Genomic DNA, 20,884 nt, shown 5'->3' on the forward strand with positions numbered 1-20,884 from the left:
TGTCACCCCAGCACTGCCAAAGCCTCCACTAAACCATCTCACTGAGGGCATCATCTACAGCGTTTGTGAACACTTAATGTCATAGCAGCAGAGGCTGCCTCAAGGTTTCTGTAGATTAGGTGCTTTTCTGTCCGGCAGTAGCTAGCTGAAGCGTGGGTTATCTGTGTTTCGTGAATACTGTGAAGTGTCACTGGGTGTTGCTGTGTCATTCTGCTCATGATCAAGGGGTTCAGCAAGCTGGCAGAATGCAGGCTTGGCATTAATGAATCAGTAACCATGACCTGATCCACACTGCCCCACAGATGTTTTCCTCTGTCTGGGATGTGTGTGGTTGAGGAAGGCAGGTAGAAATCCCTCTCTTATATTCTGTTGAGCTTGCCTGGCCTTTCTCCCAGGCAGGCACTTTCGATTTTATTTATTTTTATTTTATTTGAACACTCCTCAGGTTATGTGTCTGAAAACACTCCTGCCCTGCAGCCCTCGTACTCGCCCAGCACTTGGCTCCAGATAGCCTGCCCCCTGTAGAGTGGTCATAGCTCACAGTCTGGACCATGTTTGTAGAAGGAAGGGGTTCAAGAAAGAATAACAAAAATTAGACCCTCATTCATATTAAAATACAGTTTTCTTCTCTCTCTACTCTTTAGGGGAGCAGGTCGAGAAAGAGACAAGGCTTCTTCCTCCCATTAACAACCCAGTCTCACAATCACCTGAGAATTACTGGATGATGTGGCCCTTTGTTAGCGGTGGAAAGGCAGACTGGAACAGAGGAGACATGGCACAAACCCAGGGTACTCCCTGGAAGGCCGGGAAAGCTGAGTGTCAAAAAGCAGGTGGGAAGCAGGTTAGTAAGCCAACCCAAATTTCTCGGGTTTGATGGGACTGCTCTTTCTTTCCCAACCCTTTATCCGTGCCTGCCGTACACATGACGCTGGAGTGCTGTAGTTGTAAGCACTCATCTCTAGAAGCATTCCCTACCAGTGCCCACCAGCTGGAATATGGGATAGTCTGGGTAAGAGTTGCAAGCAGCACAGCTTGGAGCCAGGGTTGTGTAAAGTCCTGGGGAGCAAGGAGACATTGTGTGTAATGGGCAAAAAATTTCCAAGCATCCTCTCTGCTAGAATTCTCCTCTCTTCCCTTTAGTCATAGTGTGGTTGCTCTTACAGGCTTGGTTAGATGTCCCCTTACTACAAGCAAGTCACATAGACGTAGCTGCATTCAAACGTTTTCTGCTCTTTCCACCACCAGAGGGGAATAGCAAGCCCTGTGTTTCAAAGGTCATAGTAGCCTCAAAACAGAAGCCACCTCCAAAAGGATGCTCTGATCAGGCTGTATTTTGTTCCCCAAATACACCAGTGAACTTTGGAATGAAACAAAAGCTCTTTTTTCCTGAGGCTTCTTTGCTTACCCATGCTGACGGGGGCAGTTTCCTACAACTCACCCAGAGGGAAAGTCTGCAAAATCCACTGCTGCCAGAGCCTTCAGTTCAAGTGGGGCACTGAAGTGGTAGCGAGGTTTCATGTGTGTTGAAGGCTGTCTCGAGTTCACTGTGTATTGTGGCACCTGCTTTCTTTCACGTCTCTCATCTGAGGTGGCTTGCATGTATTTCACCATTGTTAATGAATATCAGAACAGAACTAATGAGGATCATGTGCCAAGTGGATAACTGTAATTACACTTGTGCAGGTTTTAAGTGGGCAGCCAGTCTGCAAGTTCTGCTATCACATCCCAGCAGCCAAGCTCTTCCAAGTTAACACATACTTTTCAGGCAGGTCACAGGTACCCGATCTGTGTCATCTGGATTTTTAAGCCCCAGAAAATCCTTATAAGAGCAGATCACCTGTGAGGCAAGTGTCTAATTACAGGGAAGAATGGGATTAGGGAAAAGGATGCTAATGTTTCAAATCTGCCAGGGGTTGAGAGAGGGATCCCCACACTGCCTGGCCCTTACCCCACCTGTAAACCCTCTCCTTTTCTCAAAGACTGGCTCCTGCACATGCATTCATAAGCCATTAGCAAGTGTTAGAGAGAGGGGCTCCCTGGCTGTCACCTGCTCTACATCTGAATGGTAGAGCCGGTGAAGCTCAGAGCTGTGGAATGGGATCTGCAAGTGGATGTTGTCTGGGGCTTGACGGAAGAAAAAGATTTACCTGCTTTTGTCTGACAATATTTAAATGGCCTTCGCTGAGATGGGAAGAGAAAATAGTGAGAGGCTTTAGCTTTTATAACTGGGTGTCATTTTTCTAGGAATTGAATCCAGTGAAGGGTGGAAGCTGGGGAGGCGAATGTAGCATTGACATCAGCTGGTGATGCTAAAAATTACCTGCACTTCATCTAATTCAGATTGTCCATGGAGACCCAGCTCACATTAGGCTGTGAAAACACATCTTTTGGGGCATCAAAGAAAAAGAAAACCATCAAAGAGATTGTATTACTGACTGTGTCTCTTCCAGGGGTGCAAGGTCAGGAAAAGCCACAGAATCATACCGTGAAAGAGCTCCCAGATTCTGCTGTGACAAAATAAAACTGCTTCCCCAGCACAGCCTAGTCATGAAGGAGGAGGAGCAGCCATGACTGTCTGTGTTGGGAACAGCATCTTGCTGAAAGTTCTCGTTCTCACCCCAGATGTGTCCTCCATGCAAACTCTGGGGCTAAGACAGACCTGAGAACACCTTCTCATAACTCTGCTCATGACTAAGTTGCTTTACGATGGTTGTAAACAGCCTAATAATAGTGTCAAAGATGCAAAGTAACCTTCCTTGCACAGTGTTGCCTGACTTTAGTGCAAAGATGCAGATGTTGGCTTGTGATCCTCTAACATGGTAACACCTCAGCTGTCTCTCTTCATTTACTGCACCCACCAGACTTCCCCACAACCGCAGCAGAGATGGTCAAACCAGATGTAGTTCATCTCTTCTCAGCCACTGCAGTTCGCAGGCAGCACGTGGACACAAACCACCGAAGATTTCAGTTTCTGTCAGTACCCACCTGCTCTGCAGAGCCATGTGCTGGCCCCAGCTGGAGGCCTGATCTCTGATCTATCCACCAGCTGCACTTGGGAGCGGGGACAAAGCTGCAGTGATGCCAAGCAGCCAGGGCCGGCTGTGGAGCACCATGTTTCCCAGCACAGCTCAGTGGTGAACGCCAGTGCCTCTTGCACTCCTTTGCTGTGATTTGGTCCCCAGAGAATTGGTATACACCGATCGTGGGATTCAGCGTCTGTCCCCTGCATGTGTCTTTCGTGTACTGACATTCCAGCAGCTTGAGAGAGCTGCTTGGAGCACCTGAAGCTGCCCCTCGCAGCACTGGCTGATGCAGTCATAGAAATGCCCAGGGCTGCTGGCAGCCTGCTTAGCAGTGATCTGCTAGAGCACCAAGAAACAGGAGGAAAAGCAAATGTTCAGAATCAGGTGGTTCTATGTAACATCGTCTTCCGAGCTTTAACACCTCCCCTATGGTGAAATACATGAACATCTACTTTCAAGCTCCTGAAGTTAAGGCCAAAAGAGAGGGAATTAGCCCAGCAGGCTGGATGCTGATTTCTGTTCTATCTGTGTAACTGGGAGAATCGCTCATGAGGGAGGGATTCAGGTACGAAGCTGCACATGGACTTGGGTAGCACTGAGGTTTTAAATTTTTCTGTGCATGTAACAGCATACCTGAGTGCATAATCTGATCCTTTATTTAAATGTGGCAATACATGTATTCCTGGACGACAAAATAAAGATAGACACAATGAGAAAAAAGTGGGCCACAATGAGTAGAGGGGAGGAAAGACAAAAAGAGAACAGAAAATCAGTCTATTCCGTCTAGGTTCCTAGATTGCCTTCATCATTATGGTGTCTGAGCATTTTCCGGTGGAGTCTTCAGTGCCCTGACTCAGATCTGCCACATGCGATTCTTTGTCTCTTTCTCATCCTCTCTGCAGGGAGAAAACTGCATGTGGTGTGGAGGATTTCACTTTGAGTTAGCAGGCTTGGTCTGGGGTTGTTCTTACCATGCTCACAGCTGTTTGTATTTGAGGTACATGTTGGAGAAGTGCACCTTCTGCTTGGAAAGCGGAGCGGTGAGATAGGAGTACAGCCTTACCATAAGCCCTGAGGCAACTGCCTCCTGCTTAGACTAGGTATTCACACTTCCCTGTACCAGTAAAATGGAACTTCTGACAACAGTAAATACCAGCTGTTGACTTCAGAGCCTTAAAGGAATCTCTGTGTGCTGGTCTGAGGTTGTTGGGCACATCAAGGGAACTGTGAACTGGGCATTTGGTAGGTAGGGGCAGCCTCAGTTGGAAAATACTGGTCAGACACAAAGAAAAGCAGGTTGACAGGCATGGGGGAAACACTCCCCAGTCCTGTCCTTGTGCTGTAGCCAGCTGACTTTGGAGGCTGCCAACACTGCCTGCTAACTGATGTTGGAAGGGGAGGAGAGTTTCTCTTTGTACAAGTTGTCAGAAGAAGGTTAACTGGCCAGCTGGTCTGACCCAGTATTTTAGGAAGTGGTGTACTAAGAATACAGTAAATGTTCAGGCTAACTGAGGGATCTCCGCCATCCCTCTCTGCTTGGTCCATCAAAGACCTGTGCTCACCAGCAGTCAGATGCAGGCAGCTTTCCATATCAGTGAAAGACCTTACCTTAACATAGGGACCAATGTCCTAGGGTATGTCTCCAAGCCAGCACTTAACTTTGTGGCTTGGTTATGGACAATGGTGGAGGTTGGATAGTTTGAAGCTAAGAAGCTGCAAAACCCAGCTGAGATGCTGGTTAGATACCCTAGCAGTGACTGGAGGTAATGGCCTCAAGATGCCCCAGGAGAGGTTCAGATTGGGTGTTAGGAGCAATTTCTTCACTGAGAGGGTGCTCGGGCATTGGAACAGGCTGCCCAGGGCAGTGGGGGAGTCACCGTCCCTGGAAGTGTTCACAAACCCTCAGTGATCTGGTTTAGTGGTTGCCTTGGCAGTCCTGGGGTAAAGTTGGGGTAAGTTGGACTTGGTGATCTTAAAGGTCTTTTCCAACCTGGATGATTCTATGATTCTGTTCTATGAATGAGTGGTGTCCAAACTGCAAGGTACTCAATATAATTACCCTGGGTAGCTATGTGGCAAAATGATCTACCCGTGGCCTGGCTTGACATGACTTAAATTATCAGGTATGGGAAAGGATTGAAAATAACATCAGCTCCTTACTACAGCTGACAAAAGGGAAATACAGCCCTAATGAATCCTTCCCCACGGGTCACTGCCCGCCTCCTGTCCCCACCCCACCCTCAGCAGTGTACATAGCAGCGGGTAACTGCTACTGTGCTTTTTTGTTTGCTGAGGGGAAACTGAGGCTGGAGGCTTTGTGGTGGCTCAGCAGTCCTAGCAGGTCTGGAGCAAGCATCAGGTGATTCACGTGTCTTTGACAAGTTATACTTAGCTGAGAAGAGGTGAAGGTATGGCCTCAGGATGATGCACTGGCAGTACCTCCTGCTCAGACTGCTGTTTGCGTTTAGGGTATACAGGCGGTGACGCTGCTGCTTTTTATGTGCCAGCCATAGGCACTGCACAGAGTGAGGCAGGAGGCTGGGTTCATTACATACCTGCTAAGATAGATTCTTCCACAGACTTTTGCTGGGTCGCTAGGACAGATGCTCCCCCTAGGAGAGCCGTGTGGAAGCTGGCTATTCCCTATCCCAAAGCATAGCCACAGGGAGCTGTGACTCTTGACTTGTGTGCTCCTCCCTTGTGCTGCTGCCCAGGGAGAGGGGCATCCTGGCCTTGACCTGGGCTGGGGCACTGCGGCACCTGAATCCCTTCAAACCTCTAAGGGAGCACCATTTCAGGAGGAGCATGAGTCCCATTAGCCCACATATAACTGCATCGACCTGAGTAAGCAGCTCCTCAGGGGCTTTTGCTTTATGCAATCAGCTCCATCTCAAAGCTGAAAAGAAGGCAGCGTAACCCTTTCCACAGGTGAACCCCGCGGCTTGGAGCCCACCCAGACTTAGTGACTGTGGCCCTGATGTGAGGGAAAGCTGGACCTGGGCCACAGGGATGGGGAATGGGTGGAGAAGGCCCCCGAGGCCAGCGCTTTGCAGACAGGTCATTCCGGGAAGCCAGAGCATCCTCTGTCCTGGGACGGCAGGTTTCTGCGACAGGTCGAGGTGGGGAGGCTGAGCTCAGGGGGCAGGGGGTCCGAGGCAGAGGGGGTTCCCCGGGTCTGCCCTGCTTCACCGTCAGGCGGCCACCGAGGGGCAGCAGACAGCCGCGGTGGGGAACGCTCCCGGCCCCTGTTCCCCTTCTGCCCCTGAGGGTGGTAGTGTGGTGGTGGTGGGTGTTCAGCCCGCCGCACTGCTCCAGCCCTCCGGAGCCGCCGAGGTGGGAAGGGCATTGGTAGGTGCTGCCATCACCTTTGTCATCGCTGGTGAGTGAGGTGGGTTGGAAGCACAGCTGGCGAACGGATGGACGGGGGCGGGGGGGGCCGCTGGTGGCCTCCCCTGGGAGGCGAAGGATTGGGCACAGCAGAGGCGGTGAGCTGGGATGGGGGGGCGGTCCATCTTCCTGAGCACGCAAAGGGGTACCAAGTAGGAGCGAATGAAGAATGCTCAGAGGAGCAGTGAGCTGATAGTAATAGAATCACAGGAAGTTTTGGGTTGGAAGGGACCTTGAAGCTCATCCAGTTCCAACCCCCTGCCATGGGCAGGGACACCTTCTACTAGACCAGGTTGCTCCAAGCCCTGTCCAACCTGGCCTTGAGCACTGCCAGGGATGGGGCAGCCACAGCTTCTCTGGGCAACCCGTGCCAGCGCCTCACCACCCTCACAGGGAATACCTAATCTAAGCCTACCCTCTTTGAGCTTAAAACCATTACCCCTTGTCCTGTCACTACATGCCGTTATAAAAACTCCTTCTACAGCTTTCTGATAGGCACTTTTGTGATGCAGGTTTCTGTGGGAAATTTCTTTCCTTTCCCCCCGCCCCCGTTCCCACCCCATCCCCCCTCCCCCCCCTCCCCCGTGTGTGTGTGTCCCCCCCCCCCCTCCGTGGGAAGGAGATTAATTGGGTAGCTGCTCCTGGGTGACACTCAGGTTCATACCCCTTCTTAAACTGGTCTCCATGGCATCCCAACTTAGAATCATAGACTCATAGAATAGTTAGGGTTGGAAAGGACCTCAAGATCATCTAGTTCCAACCCCCCTGCCATGGGCAGGGACACCTCACACTAAACCATCCCACACAAGGCTTCATCCAGCCTGGCCTTGAACACTGCCAGGGATGGAGCACTCACAACCTCCCTGGGCAACCCATTCCAGTGCCTCACCACCCTAACAGGAAAGAATTTCCTCCTTATATCCAATTTAAACTTCCCCTGTTTAAGTTTTAACCCGTTACCCCTTGTCCTGTCACTACAGTCCCTGACGAAGAGTCCCTCCCCAGCATCCCTATAGGCCCCCTTCAGGTACTGGAAGGCTGCTATGAGGTCCCCACGCAGCCTTCTCTTCTCCAGGCTGAACAGCCCCAACTTCCTCAGCCTGTCTTCATACGGGAGGTGCTCCAGTCCCCTGATCATCCTCGTGGCCCTCCTCTGGACTTGTTCCAGCAGTTCCATGTCCTTTTTATGTGGAGGACACCAGAACTGCACACAATACTCCAGGTGAGGTCTCACAAGAGTAGAGCAGAGGGGCAGGATCACCTCCTTCGACCTGCTGGTCATGCTCCTTTTGATGCAGCCCAGGATACGGTTGGCTTTCTGGGCTGTGAGTGCACACTGAAGCCGGCTCATGTTCATTTTCTCATCGACCAGCACCCCCAAGTCCTTCTCTGCAGGGCTGCTCTGAATCTCTTCTTTGCCCAGTCTGTAGCTGTGCCTGGGATTGCTCCGACACAGGTGTAGGACCTTGCACTTGTCGTGGTTGAACTTCATAAGGTTGGCATCAGCCCACCTCACAAGCGTGTCAAGGTCCCTCTGGATGGCATCCCTTCCCTCCAGCAGATCAACCGGACCACACAGCTTGGTGTCATCGGCAAACTTGCTGAGGGCGCACTCAATCCCACTGTCCATGTCAGCGACGAAGATGTTAAACGAGACCGGTCCCAACACCGATCCCTGAGGGACACCACTCGTTACCGGTCTCCAGCCGGACATCGAGCCATTGACCACAACTCTTTGTGTGCGGCCATCCAGCCAGTTCTTTATCCACCGAGTGTGGTCCATCCATCTAATTGATATCTCTCCAATTTAGAGACAAGGATGTTGTGTGGGACAGTGTCAAACGCTTTGCACAAGTCCAGGTAGATGACATCAACTGCTCTACCCCTGTCCATCAGTTCTGTAGCCCCATCATAGAAGGCCACCGAATTGGTCAGGCAGGATTTCCCCTTAGTGAAGCCATGCTGGCTGTCACCAAGCACCTTGTTGTTTTTCATGTGCCTTAGCATGCCGTCCAGGAGAATCTGCTCCAAGATTTTGCCAGGCACAGAGGTGAGACTGACTGGTCTGTAATTCCTCGGGTCTTCCATTTTCCCCTTCTTGAAAATGGGGGTTATATTTCCCTTTTTCCAGTCATCAGGAACTTCACCTGACTGCCATGATTTTTCAAATATGATGGCCAGTGGCTTAGCAACTTTATTCGCCAGCTCCTTCAGGACCCGCGGATGGATTTCATCAGGTCCCATGGACTTGTGCGCGTTCAGATTTTTAAGATGGTCTCAAACCAGATCCTCTCCTACAGTGGGCCCAAGGTCTTCATTCTCACAGTCCCTGTGTCTGCCTTCTAAGAACTGGGTGTTGCAGTCAGAGCCTTTGCCAGTGAAGACCGAGGCAAAGAAGTCATTCAGAACCTCAGCCTTCTCCAAGTCCTGTGTAGCCAGTTCTCCCGAAAGCTTCCTCAGGGGGCCTGTGTTGTCCCTAGTCTGTTTTTTGTTTGCTACGTACCTGTAGAATCCCTTCCTGCTACAGGATACCAGTGTTTCAGAGGACAATACCGTACGTTGGTGAAAAGCCAGTGAGACTGTGAGGGAATGGATGGAGGGATGCTGTTTGTGTCTGAACTACAGAAACAACTGTACTACAGAAGAAAACCCCTGCAGAATAAAAACACCTAATCCAGTGGGTGCTTTTCAGGAAACAGAACTGCTGATTCCTGCCCAGCCTTCTTCAAGCTTGGCTGAAGTCAGTCAGGAAAAGTATTTCTTGGAAAACTGAATTTCAGGAGCTTGTGATACCTTGTTTCATATCACATGTCAGCATTCCATTTTGGTTAGCTTGCATGACTGGTTATTTTTGGCCCAAATCCATCTGTTCCTTTGCAGAGATGATCTCCAAGTTCTTTTACTACCCCTTGCAGAACTGAGTAGATTAGAATTAAACATTAAAAACTCTATGGAGGACAACTGTTCATCCTGTCCTTCCTAATAACTGAACTGTACTGGTGGTAACTGGCAGCAGAACAATACCAAAACAGAGACAGTCCTGCTGCAGCCCCATGAACAACTAGTGCTGTAGTAAGTAGAGCTATCCTGCTTCAAACCACCTGCAAAGATATGATGCAAGCCCAATAAACCAACTTTGACTGTTGTTTTGGGATTTGGACTTGAGCCCATTTCACAGCTTACCCTGCTGCTTTTCCTTTAGGCGTCACTATAAAATCACACTATAGACACAGTCTGTTGCTTCAAGCCAAGAGAAAATTGTCCTGGCTCATGTTGTATCTTTCTGAAGTTAATGGCTCTGGAGAAACTGGGGCCAGAGAAAAGAAAATTAAGTTTTCCTTATTCCCTATCACACAGTAGATTTAACTTAAATTGTGAATTTTTCCCCTGTCGTGTTTTTCTGGCCGGTTTCTGGAAGGCCAGATGGCTCTGTCACTGTACTAGGAGAAGCCTAGTTGAGCCTGAAGTAACCTGCCCTCCTGAACCACAGAGTTCTTTCTGCTGCACACAGTATGGCATCGCACACCTGAAAGGCAGAGCTGGTCCCTTCCTGGGTCTATGAGGAGTCACTCTGCTGTCATTGCCCCCTGCTCCTCCGGGCTTCTAGTCTCAGGAACATCTGCAGTCTCTGCAGCGTTCCCTCCAGACACATCTGGTCTTTGTTAGATTAGGCTTGTTGTCCTGTGAAAGTATGTGTAATGTTTCCAGACCTGAGCAGGCAGTGCTTTGCCTCAGCTAATGAAACCAGCCAGACTTTGCATGGAGCCGGCTAAACTCCGCATGCACAGTGCTGTTGATCCTGCAAGCAGAGTAAGAGCTCCCGTGTGTCTGGTAATTGTAGCTGCTCCTTGGTGTCACTCTAGGATTGTAAGTCTTGCTAGTTTCCCCTTGTCTGTGTTTCCAGAAGGAGCTTTGCAAAGCTGCTGAGCTGCACTTTGTTCTGCTAGCGTAGTGGTTACGTGAACGGTAGTAACTCTGTGGGACTTGGGAGTTACTATCTTTCCTACATGTCTCCATAGGAAACTAGTGTAACAAAATTCAAAAAGACCTCAAGGAAGGGGAATGTGATTTTGTTTTATCATTCTCAAAATAAATGGATTTTGCCCCCTTGCACTCTTACCCATATACTCACCAGCACCAAGATGTGTGCATCTCAGTAGGCTGTGCAAGAAAGATGGTGCAGGGATCTCAGTAAGAAACGCCTGCCAACAAATGGCTTAATAAATCAATTGTTTGAATAAGGCAGAGTAAGAAGGGTATAGGGAGTGAGTAAATCTAACATTCCTTTAGATAGGCATGGCATGTTTGTGCAGCGTTAGACAGACCCCAGATGAATTTCCCCATGGCACACTGCGCAGATCCTGTCTATGAAGAGAATCTATTTTCTTACAGGAACAAAATCTTGTTTCTAAAGGATATTAAAACTTCCTGCTGCGCTTGCAGATAACAGCAGGGCCGGGCCAGCGGTGCAATCACTGGTACCTACTGGTACAGGCAGGAGCTGCCTGCAGGCTCCTCTGTTACAAACTACCAGCTAAGTTCCTCCTGAGGCCAAAGGGTTTGTGCGCCATGATGCATGCAGCACAGCACCACACAGACCTGTGTATGTAAATTACAGATTAAATTGGTAGCGTATGGGCTTCTCTGGTCCTACGCACAAGGGCCAAGAGAGCAGACATGATCACCAGCTCCTCAAACGCCATGTCTTCTGCAAGGCTCCCAATACATGGTCCCTTCTCTTCCTCCACAGGGGGAACTCTCTACCCTCTCTACCGCCTGGGTTTGGAAGGGAAGGTGGGTCAGCTTTGCTAATATCTTGTGAGTGTAATCTCTCATCAGAGGTATTAGTGAGCACCTGAGTCCTTGACAAAGCTCTGACAGCAGGGGAAGATCTTGTGATGCACAAAGCCAAACCGCTGTGCTTTCGGCAGCGCTGAGCTTCGGGTGCTTTGGGGGAAAGGCCTGCGTGCCACACACCACAGCTGCACCACCGGGAGGAGTTCCCTGCATAGAAGAACAGATCTCGGTTTTGTCAACAAAGCATTATCATCCCTTTCAAACTCACAAGCAGGCTCCAAAGACGTCGTCCAACTGTTTTTAACTGGAAGCAGGTATCAGCCCTCACTCCCCAGCCCAAGGGTGACAGAAGAGCTGCTGAGGGCATGCCTGTAGTAGCAACCGCAGCCAAACCGTTTTTTTCCCTTTCCTCTTACAGCACCCGACCCCAGCAGAGCCTGGAGGCGTGCTCTGCCGTCAGCCGTGTGCCGAGCCCTGCCTGCAACAACAGAAAGGACAGCACCAAAGGGGGCTCACGGGGAGAGGAAAAGCCATGTACAAGGAAAGGCTGAGAGGGTAAGAACAAAACAGCTGACAGAAAACCCCACCCCGGCTGCAGCTCTGCGTTGTTGTTGCTCTGACCCAAGGGGACCCCTTGCTTTGTCACCCCAGCGGTGTGCTTTCTCTGTGCAACATCTGTGTCTTTCTTGGAGAAGGGAGAGGGTGATACTGGTGACAGTGTACCCGAGTGGGAGCCGAGGTGTAACTGCAGTGGGCAAGGGGCCACAGCGAAGTCTGAGCCTGTTGGGGAAGTTCCTGCAGCGTAAAACTGTCACTGGAGCCATAAATCAGGCACAAAAGGCAATAGATAAAAGTGTGGGAAAGGTGGGGGTAGGTTGTGGAAGGGCTAAGGCAGGAGCTGGCTCACCCCAATGCTGGGCAGCAAGAGAATCCAAAAGTGCTTCTTCCCTGCTCTGCTATTTTGAGGTCTTGAGATAGTTATTGTGCTCGAGAGCAAACAGGAAGTATCAGAACAGACATTTTCTGTCCAACAGAGGGGAAAGAAAAAGTTTTAATGCAAAGTTTACCAAAGAAGTGCATCAGCTGTGCAAAGTGTTAGCAACGGCGGAAAAAAGCAGATTAAAGTTTTGACACATTTATGCTTGTGTATTTTCATGTATTACCATTATTTTCATGTATTACCATTATTACTGTTATTATCTTGCAGTAAGCAGAATTTTATATAGCTTCTAATAAAAAGTGTTAGAGGAAGGAAGGAAAATATTTCAATACCTGTAATGGTGCAGTTTATTACGCAAAGTTTTAATAAGAGAGATATTAGTTTTAGGAGGTGTTTTCATAAAGTTAGCGCATTTTAAAATAAACTCATTGCATTCCTGTCCACGTTATGGATGATGGAGCAACAAAAATAGCATAAATAACACATTGTAAGAGATATTTGTAATCAGTCTATACATTTTCAAGTCTGTGTATTAGTGGGAAGGAAAATAAAACCTAGGAGACAGTTATGTTTGCTGTCATGCCTCTGCCATTTCCTCCCCTAACTCTTAAACATTTTTGGGTGCAATTCACCTTTAATACTCACAGTCTTTACAGCTGGTGCATTTCTCTCCAGCTCGTAAGTTCTGAAAGGGTTGCAAGTTCACCTTCATGAGATTGATACACCAAAATGGGAAAGAAAACTAAGAAGGTTTTAGGAGTTTTTATTACTATTTGTTAACTCTGAATTTTGTCTGGAATTTTGTCTTCTATTTTGTATCAAGGAACCAGATATTGTGTGCTGGGTTTTTTGGAGTTAAGCTCCATGTATATATATGTGTACCACACAAAACAGCGCTGAACAGCAAGGGCTGGTTGTGATCACACTAAAAATTGAAAAAAAATAAAACAATTACATGGCTTTGGGCGATTTATCTGTAACCTCACAACTCATTTTAAGTATTTTCTTATCTGGTTTGGGGACAAAAGGGAAGAGGTGCTGGGATTCTGTATATATTCTGTAGTGTGTGAATGTTTTGTGCTCTTTTTTTAAGTTTATTATCTGCCCTTCTGTTAGAGCTGTTTAAATTGATGTTATTTAAAAAATAGCAAGTATTATCTGTAGCAGATATTTATAAAAATGCAGACTTCTCTTTATATTGCATTAACTTGATTACACAATAAATTTCGCTTGGCTTAACACATTTTTAAGGTGGTTATATCTTGAAGTTTAGTGCATTGCAAGATGGTTCTAAAGCAGTAGCTTTATGTCCGTGAAAATATGCACAGGACCCCCACTGCAATAGTTTATCCAAAATGCAATGTTTTATAGTCAAGATACAGGCAAGAGGATGCTTAAGACCATGTTAAGACCTGTGTGCTATAATTAGATGGCAACAGCTATAGATATCTTTGAACAAATCAGATCTCTGTAATCTATTGTAATACTGCTTTCCAAAAGCTTAAAGATGTCTTCTGTAAGAATTAGATGAACTGATTGGGCTTGAGTATTGGGAGTTCAATGTATTTTCCTTGGTGTACTTCAATCAGTCACTATATTTCTTGTATACACATGCACAAACACACACAATTATATACGTTTCATATACTTATTTTATATATATGTTCCCTAATCATCAAGTTTTGAAGAAATTTAAGCTAATAGACACCAACTTTCAAATGACATACTAGAAATTAAAAAATTACATCTATTTCAGCACCACAGAAAAGAAAAAAATATATAGTTAAGCCTGTGCTTCATTTCTCTCTCTTTGTTCCCAAAATACAAAAGGAATGAAGTATAATAATAATAATAAAAATATTTCTGAATGAAACATTTGGTGTCATTCACATGTGCTACATTTACATAAATTCAGTAGAAAATCTGATAAATAAATCTTCGTACATTGTGTCTGTGGTTTATACACCACAGAGTTTACATGGTGAAAATAAACAGAGATACTCAGTGGTTTATAAGCTGGTTTATGTACATAAGTATTTTAATGTGTAGGAGGCTGGGATGATGGAAGGAGGCAGGGTAAGAAGACAAAGCCTTCTGACTGGCTCAGACAAATGGGATGTTTTTTTACGTAGGTGTTGAATCCTGTAGCTAAAAAATATGTAACAGTCGCTTGATTGACAAGATTTCATTTTTCCTTAGTTCAGGTAGTGGTTTCTTTGGTTATTGGTGGGTGTTAATCTATGAAATAACCTACAGCTTTATTCCTTCTCTGTTAAGTGTCTGTTCAGTTGTCTACTCTTATTCTGAATTACTCTAATATGGAATATATGTATCTGAAGTGCATTCTCATATAAATCTCTGCATAAAGCAATTGTACAAAGTCTACAAAAGTGCTAACGGTGACTTCAAATATTATTTATGTATTATGGGTAATTAGTGATAGAGAGGATACGATCACAGTCAACACTGGCAAGCTTTGTACAGTTATTTAAATGGCAATATTTAGGGGTCTGTTCTGAACTGCATAGATCTGGATCTAAGAAATGGACTATCAGAAAATGGTGTTCTTGGGAGCTGCATCTTTTTGTATAGAGTACTTCTTATGCTTTCTGTCATGTAGGATTATGCTGACTGTGCTAATCCTTACAAAAATAGAAATAGCAGGAGGAATACTCAGCTTCTTAATTTATCAGTGGTTTTATTTTTTCTTTCTTTTTTTTTTTTTTTTATTTTTTATGAATTTCACAGTGGCTCCCTGTGTCAAAAAGGGCTATACAGAAGCCCTGGAAAAATGTCTGACACTTAAAAAGATATGGAAAGCTTTTAGAAATCTTCACACTAATGGGGAAGAAGACAGCCATAGGGAGAGGTGAGGAGGTGAATGTTCTGAATGCAATTGCAGACAAAGGGAGGATTAGGTGGTTTAGGGTTTGATTCCCTTACCTGGCCGTGGTGCCTACCTCTCCATTGTCTTTGTATTGCTCTCTTGTGTTTTGTCCTTCTAATTTCATTTCTTCCACCCTCCCCCTTTTTTACTGTACTGAAGAACTACTGAAAACAAAGTTGTAATGAGTGATTCCTCAAAGCTTCTCTTCTCTTGCAGCATGTATATACCTAAGCAAACATTAAAGCATCATTTTGACCCTCATAAAGCTCCACGGGATACATACCTACTATGCATAGTGAAGTGGGGTGAGACTGGCAGACCTTGGAAACACTGGGTCAAAAATTATCATTACCACGCTGAAGTCTACTTCCTGGAGAAGATCTTTCAGACAAGAAAATACAATCATGTCAACTGTTCCCTCACCTGGTACTTGTCCTGGAGCCCCTGTGAGAACTGCTGCCGTAAAATACTGCATTTCTTAAAGAAGCACTCGTATGTGAGCATAAACATATATGTAGCACGGCTTTTTTGCATAGATAATAGAGAAATCCGCCAAAATCTGAAGAACCTTGTGAGCTCAGTGGATGTAACCATTTCTGTCATGGAAATTAAAGGCAAGGTTTCCCATGCTTTGTGGGACTGGGAAAGGGTGAACTGGTGAACTTCGTGCATGGGTGAATCTGATATGGACTTACTTCTGTGTCTAGTGTCCTGCCCAGCTTCTCTGGGGGCACATCCACCACTGTTCAGTGACTGTTGCATCCAAAAAAAGGTGTTAAAGTATTGTAGAAGGGGGGCAGGACTCTTAGCCACTAGTTCTGTATGAGAATTCTCCCTTGTTTAGAGATACCGTCTTTCCGTCACTCCTGAAGAGATGGGAGATAGTGCTTTTCCTTTGTCCTAAGGGACTGAATGCAGCTGCTGGGATAAGTCTGGTTGAAGGGGCCTTCCGCTGATAAGAGAGGAAAAAAAAAAGGTGCCCAGAGAGAATGGCATTAGTTCCAAATATGGAGTGGAGAGCATCCATCCTGCTCACGGCCAAGCTGTCTCTGTGTCATGGGCACAAGGAAGAGGTTAAAAAGTCTTGCTCCCTGAGCTTGTCTGAGATCTGAATAAACTTGGATTAGTCATCTTACTTTCATTTCTCCAGACTATACTGACTGTTGGAAAACCTTCATCCGAGGACATGCTGCTGATGATTCCTGGACTGTGGGCTTTCAATCAGAGATAACTAAGAATTGTTTGAAGCTCCGGGGTGTCTTTGAGGTTAGTACAGTCTGAGGGACGGGGGGAACCACATGAAATAGTGTGCAGTCTGGGGTCACTGAGCTGTAAAGAGCAGAAAAGAAGCAGTTCATACCTAGACAGAGTTTAAAGAGTGCTGCAGCGCGCTTTTGGAAAAATAATATAGTAAAATCATAGGAATTGTCCTGTCCCACTGGGAGAGAAGCATTGTGGATTTTCTTCAGTCATATTATGCAGCAAAGGCTGAAAGTGCATCTTTTCCCCTTCAGGCTCCAGGGTGGGAAATCCCTTGATTATCAGCTGAAACTCAGTTCTCAACCCAGAAACCCTCCACCAGATTTCTTTTTAATCTGGATCTGAGCATGGGTTTCTGCTCCCCAAGTGATGCTGCTCAGCCACTTTCTGTCAGCATCAGTGTTGGTCTGATACCTCTTTGCAGTCACTTGGGCCCCTATGTACTTCATTAAGGTCCCTTACAGATTTGTTTCAGCAACTTCCTTGACTAGTCTGAAGGATACAGGTCCTGCAAGATGGGAAAAGTTGTTCAAAAGAGAATGTCTGTGCCTTGGGAAAATCCAGCCTTTGTTTTTTATTTGTTTCAGACCTTCTGAAAGGCAGGACAGAGAAGAGAGAGTGTGTTCACCAATGATGCTGAAAGTTTGTGACCCTGGAGACAAGAGACCCTGCTTGAATGAATCCAGCGCATCCTTGGCCTGGCAGGACTGTGTACCAAAAGATAGCAAAACTAATATAAGATCTGCAGCATTTTGATTTCAATGTATTAGAAATGCTTTCTAACAAATGGCATATTTAGTGAAACAGGGTGAAAGAAATCTATGGCTAAGTAGATCACTGAACATCTAGGAAATACATTTCATATGGCATCTGTGAGAAAGAAATATTCTGGGCTATCACAATATAGACTTCTGCTGTATCCATTTCAAATAACAGCAAGTCCAAAGTGCAATTGTTAAAGGATCTTAATTACATACTTTAATTTTAATTTCAGAATCTTCCATTTATAGAATCATAGAATTACAGAATATCCCAAAGATATATGGAAGGAACACATAAGGATCATCATGTTCAACTCTCTGCTCCTCGCAGGACCATCTGAAGCTAAACCATATGGTTAAAAGTGTCATCCAGATGCTCCTTGAAGTCTCTAACAGGCTTGCTGCCATGACCACTTCCCTGGGGAGCCAGTGCAACCACTCTCACAGTGAAGAACCTTTTCCTAATGCCCAAGCTGAACTGCCCCTGGTGCAGCTTCATTCCATTTCCTCATGTCCTGTTGATGGACACCAGAGAGAGGAGATCAGCACCAGGATTACCCTGTCCCAGGTGCAGGATCTGGTAGTTGCCCTTGTTACATTTCGTGTATTTGCCCAGCTCTCTAGTCCATCCACATCTCACTTTAAGGCCTTTTCGTCCTCGAGGGAGTCCACAGCTCCTCCTAGTTTAGTATCGTTGGCAAACTTCCTTAATGTAGATAATTAATCCAGATAATTTATAAAACCATTAAAGTGCAGTGGACTTAAAATTGAGCCCTTGAGAACCTCACCGGTTTTCTCAAGGAGCCTGACTCGAGAAACAGTTACACACCATTTACTATAACCCTTTGAGCCTGACTCATCAGCCAATTGCTCACCTAGTGTATGTTTAACTGTGTGCTGGATGGTTTATCCAGAAGGATACTGTGAGAGACAGTATAAAATAGCTTTGCTAAAATCCAAACTCACCACATCTACTGGCTTCCCTTGGTCAACTAGATGGGTGACCTTGTCATAAAAGGAAATTAAGTTGGATAAGCAGGACTTTTTGCTCATGAACCCATGCTGGCTATGACCAGTGGCTGCGTTGTCTCTCAAGTGTTTTTCAGTAACTCCCTCTCCATAATTTTACCTGGCACTGAAGTGAGACAGACAGTACTATAATTACCGGGGTCTTCCTTCTTATCATTCTTGAAAACTGGGACAACGTTTGCAGCTTTCGGTTGATTGGGACCTTTCCAGACTTCCAAAACCATTGAAAAGTAATGGAACCAACCAGATCTCTCAGTCCCCAGTGGGTTAAATCCCATTGGGCCCCATAGGTTTCTGCACATCCAGCGAGATGAGCAGCAAGTCTCAAACAAGTTCAGGGCTGGCTGGCAGTTTATCATCCTGCAGTCATGGCCTTCCAACACTGGGGTTCAGGGGATCCAGGCCCCATCACTGGTGTTGAAGACTGAGGCACAGAAGGCATTAAACACCTCTGCTTTGTCTATGTCCCTATCTGTGAGGTGACTGACCCCATCAAACAATGGACCAATATTATTTCTGGTCCTCTACTGAGAGATTTCACCCACAGTATATGGCCAGCTGCCTTACTGCTTATATGTAGAAGATAATCATAAAATGTTGCTAACATTCTCCAGTTTCCAAAAGCTACCAATGTCTTGGATAGACAGCTTTCAACTCAGAGTCTTGATGACAGTGCTAAAGATCCCTGATGGAAAAACTTCTGGATGTGGAAATGGAGGCAGGTAGCAGCCAGAATTAGGAACAATGTCCCACGTCCAATATTCTGCTAACCTTGTTCTCCCTCTGATATGGCCCAGTGGTGTATACACTGATTGGGAAAGGACTGCTAAATTAGCACCCAACTGCTTGATTAATTCATTGTAACTTACTTCAACTAAGGCGTTTTCATGAAAACAGGCTATTTCCTTGACTCTTGAAAAATGAATCTTTGGCAAAGGGTACCAAAAGGAACATCTCTTTGCTGTCCTCCTAGCTAACCTTGTCTCCTACCTCATGCAGCAAGAGGAACAAAAGAAAACTTAAACTCACATAAAATGTCCCATTGGGATAGAGAGTATAGTCCAGACTACTTAGTATCTAGTATGAAGAAATGTTTTTTAGGGAGAGCAGACAAGCCTGGCCATTATCTGTGGTTCATTATGATCCAGTCACACTACTTTAATATCCATAATGACTGTGGTTGGGAGCCCTGCATCCTTTAATGTCTGTTTATGGACTTGTTACCATGACTTTCTCAGATCTCTTTTGACCCTGTCCTACCACCAGTGTCCACGGTTTACTGGTGCAGCAGATCCAGAAGTTCACAGCTTGCCATGTAAATAAGTATTTGTTTCTGTTTTAAACTGAGGAATTAATCACAGTAAGTGCCAGTTCTTGCTATACTAACATCTCATCATTAATCACTGAAACACTTGCCTGCATTTGAAAGACTGTGCTAACCTAGAGATTTTCCCACTGACTCAGTGGGAGCTATAACGCATAAGTGACAGCAGCGCTTGATCTCAAAAGAGTAACTTAAAAAATCCACAAATGTTCTATTCGACAGAAGCAAACCCTCCACACACCAGGTGGTGTGGCTGTGGAATGACAGTTACAGTGTCCATGGTCACTGCATTTCAGCATTTCCACTCAAGTGGCTAAGAGAAGTAAGAAAATATTTTTATCTGCAAGCCCATGCTGGAGCTGGAGCGCTAGATGTATCCACTGGGAGCTCCTCGAAAAACAAGGCATGCTAGGCTGCACAAAGAAGTGTAGGATGCAGCCTTATCACTTGCAGTAGTCAAGCTGGGAGGCCTTGTTTGCTCTTTTGTATTGTGAAGAGGTATGAATTCTGCTGTCAGTACTAAGCGCTTGGGAATAGAACCTCTCTCCATCCCCTACTCCCGATGCTAACTTATTTTTGCAAGACTTGAATAAATATTCATTGACTTACACTCATTATAGTCATCGAACTCTAAAGCTGTGATTGGGCCTGCTTCTTCTCTCATTAGAATTGCTAATCTTTTAACAGAGTCAATAGAATTACTCGGAGTTTTGGACCACTGCAGCCTAAAGAGAATTTGGCTTATGGAAACTCAGAGAAGTCAACCTGTAACCCACAAAATGGCAGCGCTCCTCAACTAAATAATGTCCACTTTGGTAGGTGTGTCCTCTTGTTTAGAGATGGGTCTTTACATCTTACAAGTTCAGGAGCTGGTGCTGTCAAGCTGGTCTTTAAGAGGCAGAGAAAATTGACCACACAAGTTCTTACGAGTGGAAGAGAAACACAATGTGAAGACCAAAATGTGAAACTACTAAGCTCAATTTATGAAGCGGATCAAGTATCCCCCCCTCAATCTCTATTGCTGAAGGTCTTTGTAGCCAATTGTTGGCACAGGCTGACAACCAAATGATATCATAGTATACCTGCCTAGCATCTTTCAGGATGGTTCCGTTGCTTGTTGATCCAACACTCATCATGTTTAGTTCTTGTATACGTTGTCCTGTTGGCTTTAGCTTACCACACTCAGCCCTATTTGCATTATAACAAGCTCTTGGCCAAAGCAAGGCTGTGACAATCCTATGTCACAAGCAAGAAAAAACTCCAAATTTTTTTCACAATAAATACTGAAGGCAATTATGGTCTCTATCTCTTAGCATTGAAGAACAAACCCCCTTAGCTGCCACCGTCACTAGGGCCTTCCTTTGGCATACTGCCCATAGATGGTCCAGGAGCTACATGTAAGCTCACATCTGCTCTATTAATCCCTGCATGAGCTATGGTGTGAGTCTGCCTGTCATCACTGTCACACCCATGCCT

General features: G+C 45.9%; 1 protein-coding gene across 1 annotated transcript; it reads left to right on the forward strand.

Annotated features, from left to right (window-relative positions):
• The first annotated feature begins 922 nt into the window (after window positions 1-922).
• Window positions 923-20,043, forward strand: LOC136006078 (uncharacterized). The gene is made up of 8 exons (XM_065664089.1): window positions 923-1,009; window positions 6,219-6,402; window positions 11,161-11,204; window positions 11,423-11,521; window positions 11,626-11,762; window positions 15,251-15,648; window positions 16,185-16,300; window positions 16,882-20,043. The coding sequence occupies exons 1-8, from the start codon at window positions 923-925 to the stop codon at window positions 16,888-16,890; spliced, it is 1,074 nt and encodes a 357-aa protein (XP_065520161.1). The 3' UTR covers window positions 16,891-20,043.
• Window positions 20,044-20,884: the final 841 nt, after the last annotated feature.

The sequence above is a fragment of the Lathamus discolor genome, chromosome 1 (assembly GCF_037157495.1).
Source record: "Lathamus discolor isolate bLatDis1 chromosome 1, bLatDis1.hap1, whole genome shotgun sequence".
In the NCBI taxonomy this organism is placed as follows: Eukaryota; Metazoa; Chordata; class Aves; order Psittaciformes; family Psittacidae; genus Lathamus; species Lathamus discolor.

Excerpts from the sequence above, each read along its gene's own strand:
- LOC136006078 (XM_065664089.1), top strand. The coding sequence starts at position 923 with ATGACGCTGGAGTGCTGTAGTTGTAAGCACTCATCTCTAGAAGCATTC. Across the intron at positions 1,010-6,218 it reads TGGAATATGGGATAGTCTGG|GCGGCCACCGAGGGGCAGCA; the intron begins GTAAGAGTTGCA and ends CTTCACCGTCAG. Across the intron at positions 11,522-11,625 it reads CTGTTTTTAACTGGAAGCAG|CACCCGACCCCAGCAGAGCC; the intron begins GTATCAGCCCTC and ends TTCCTCTTACAG.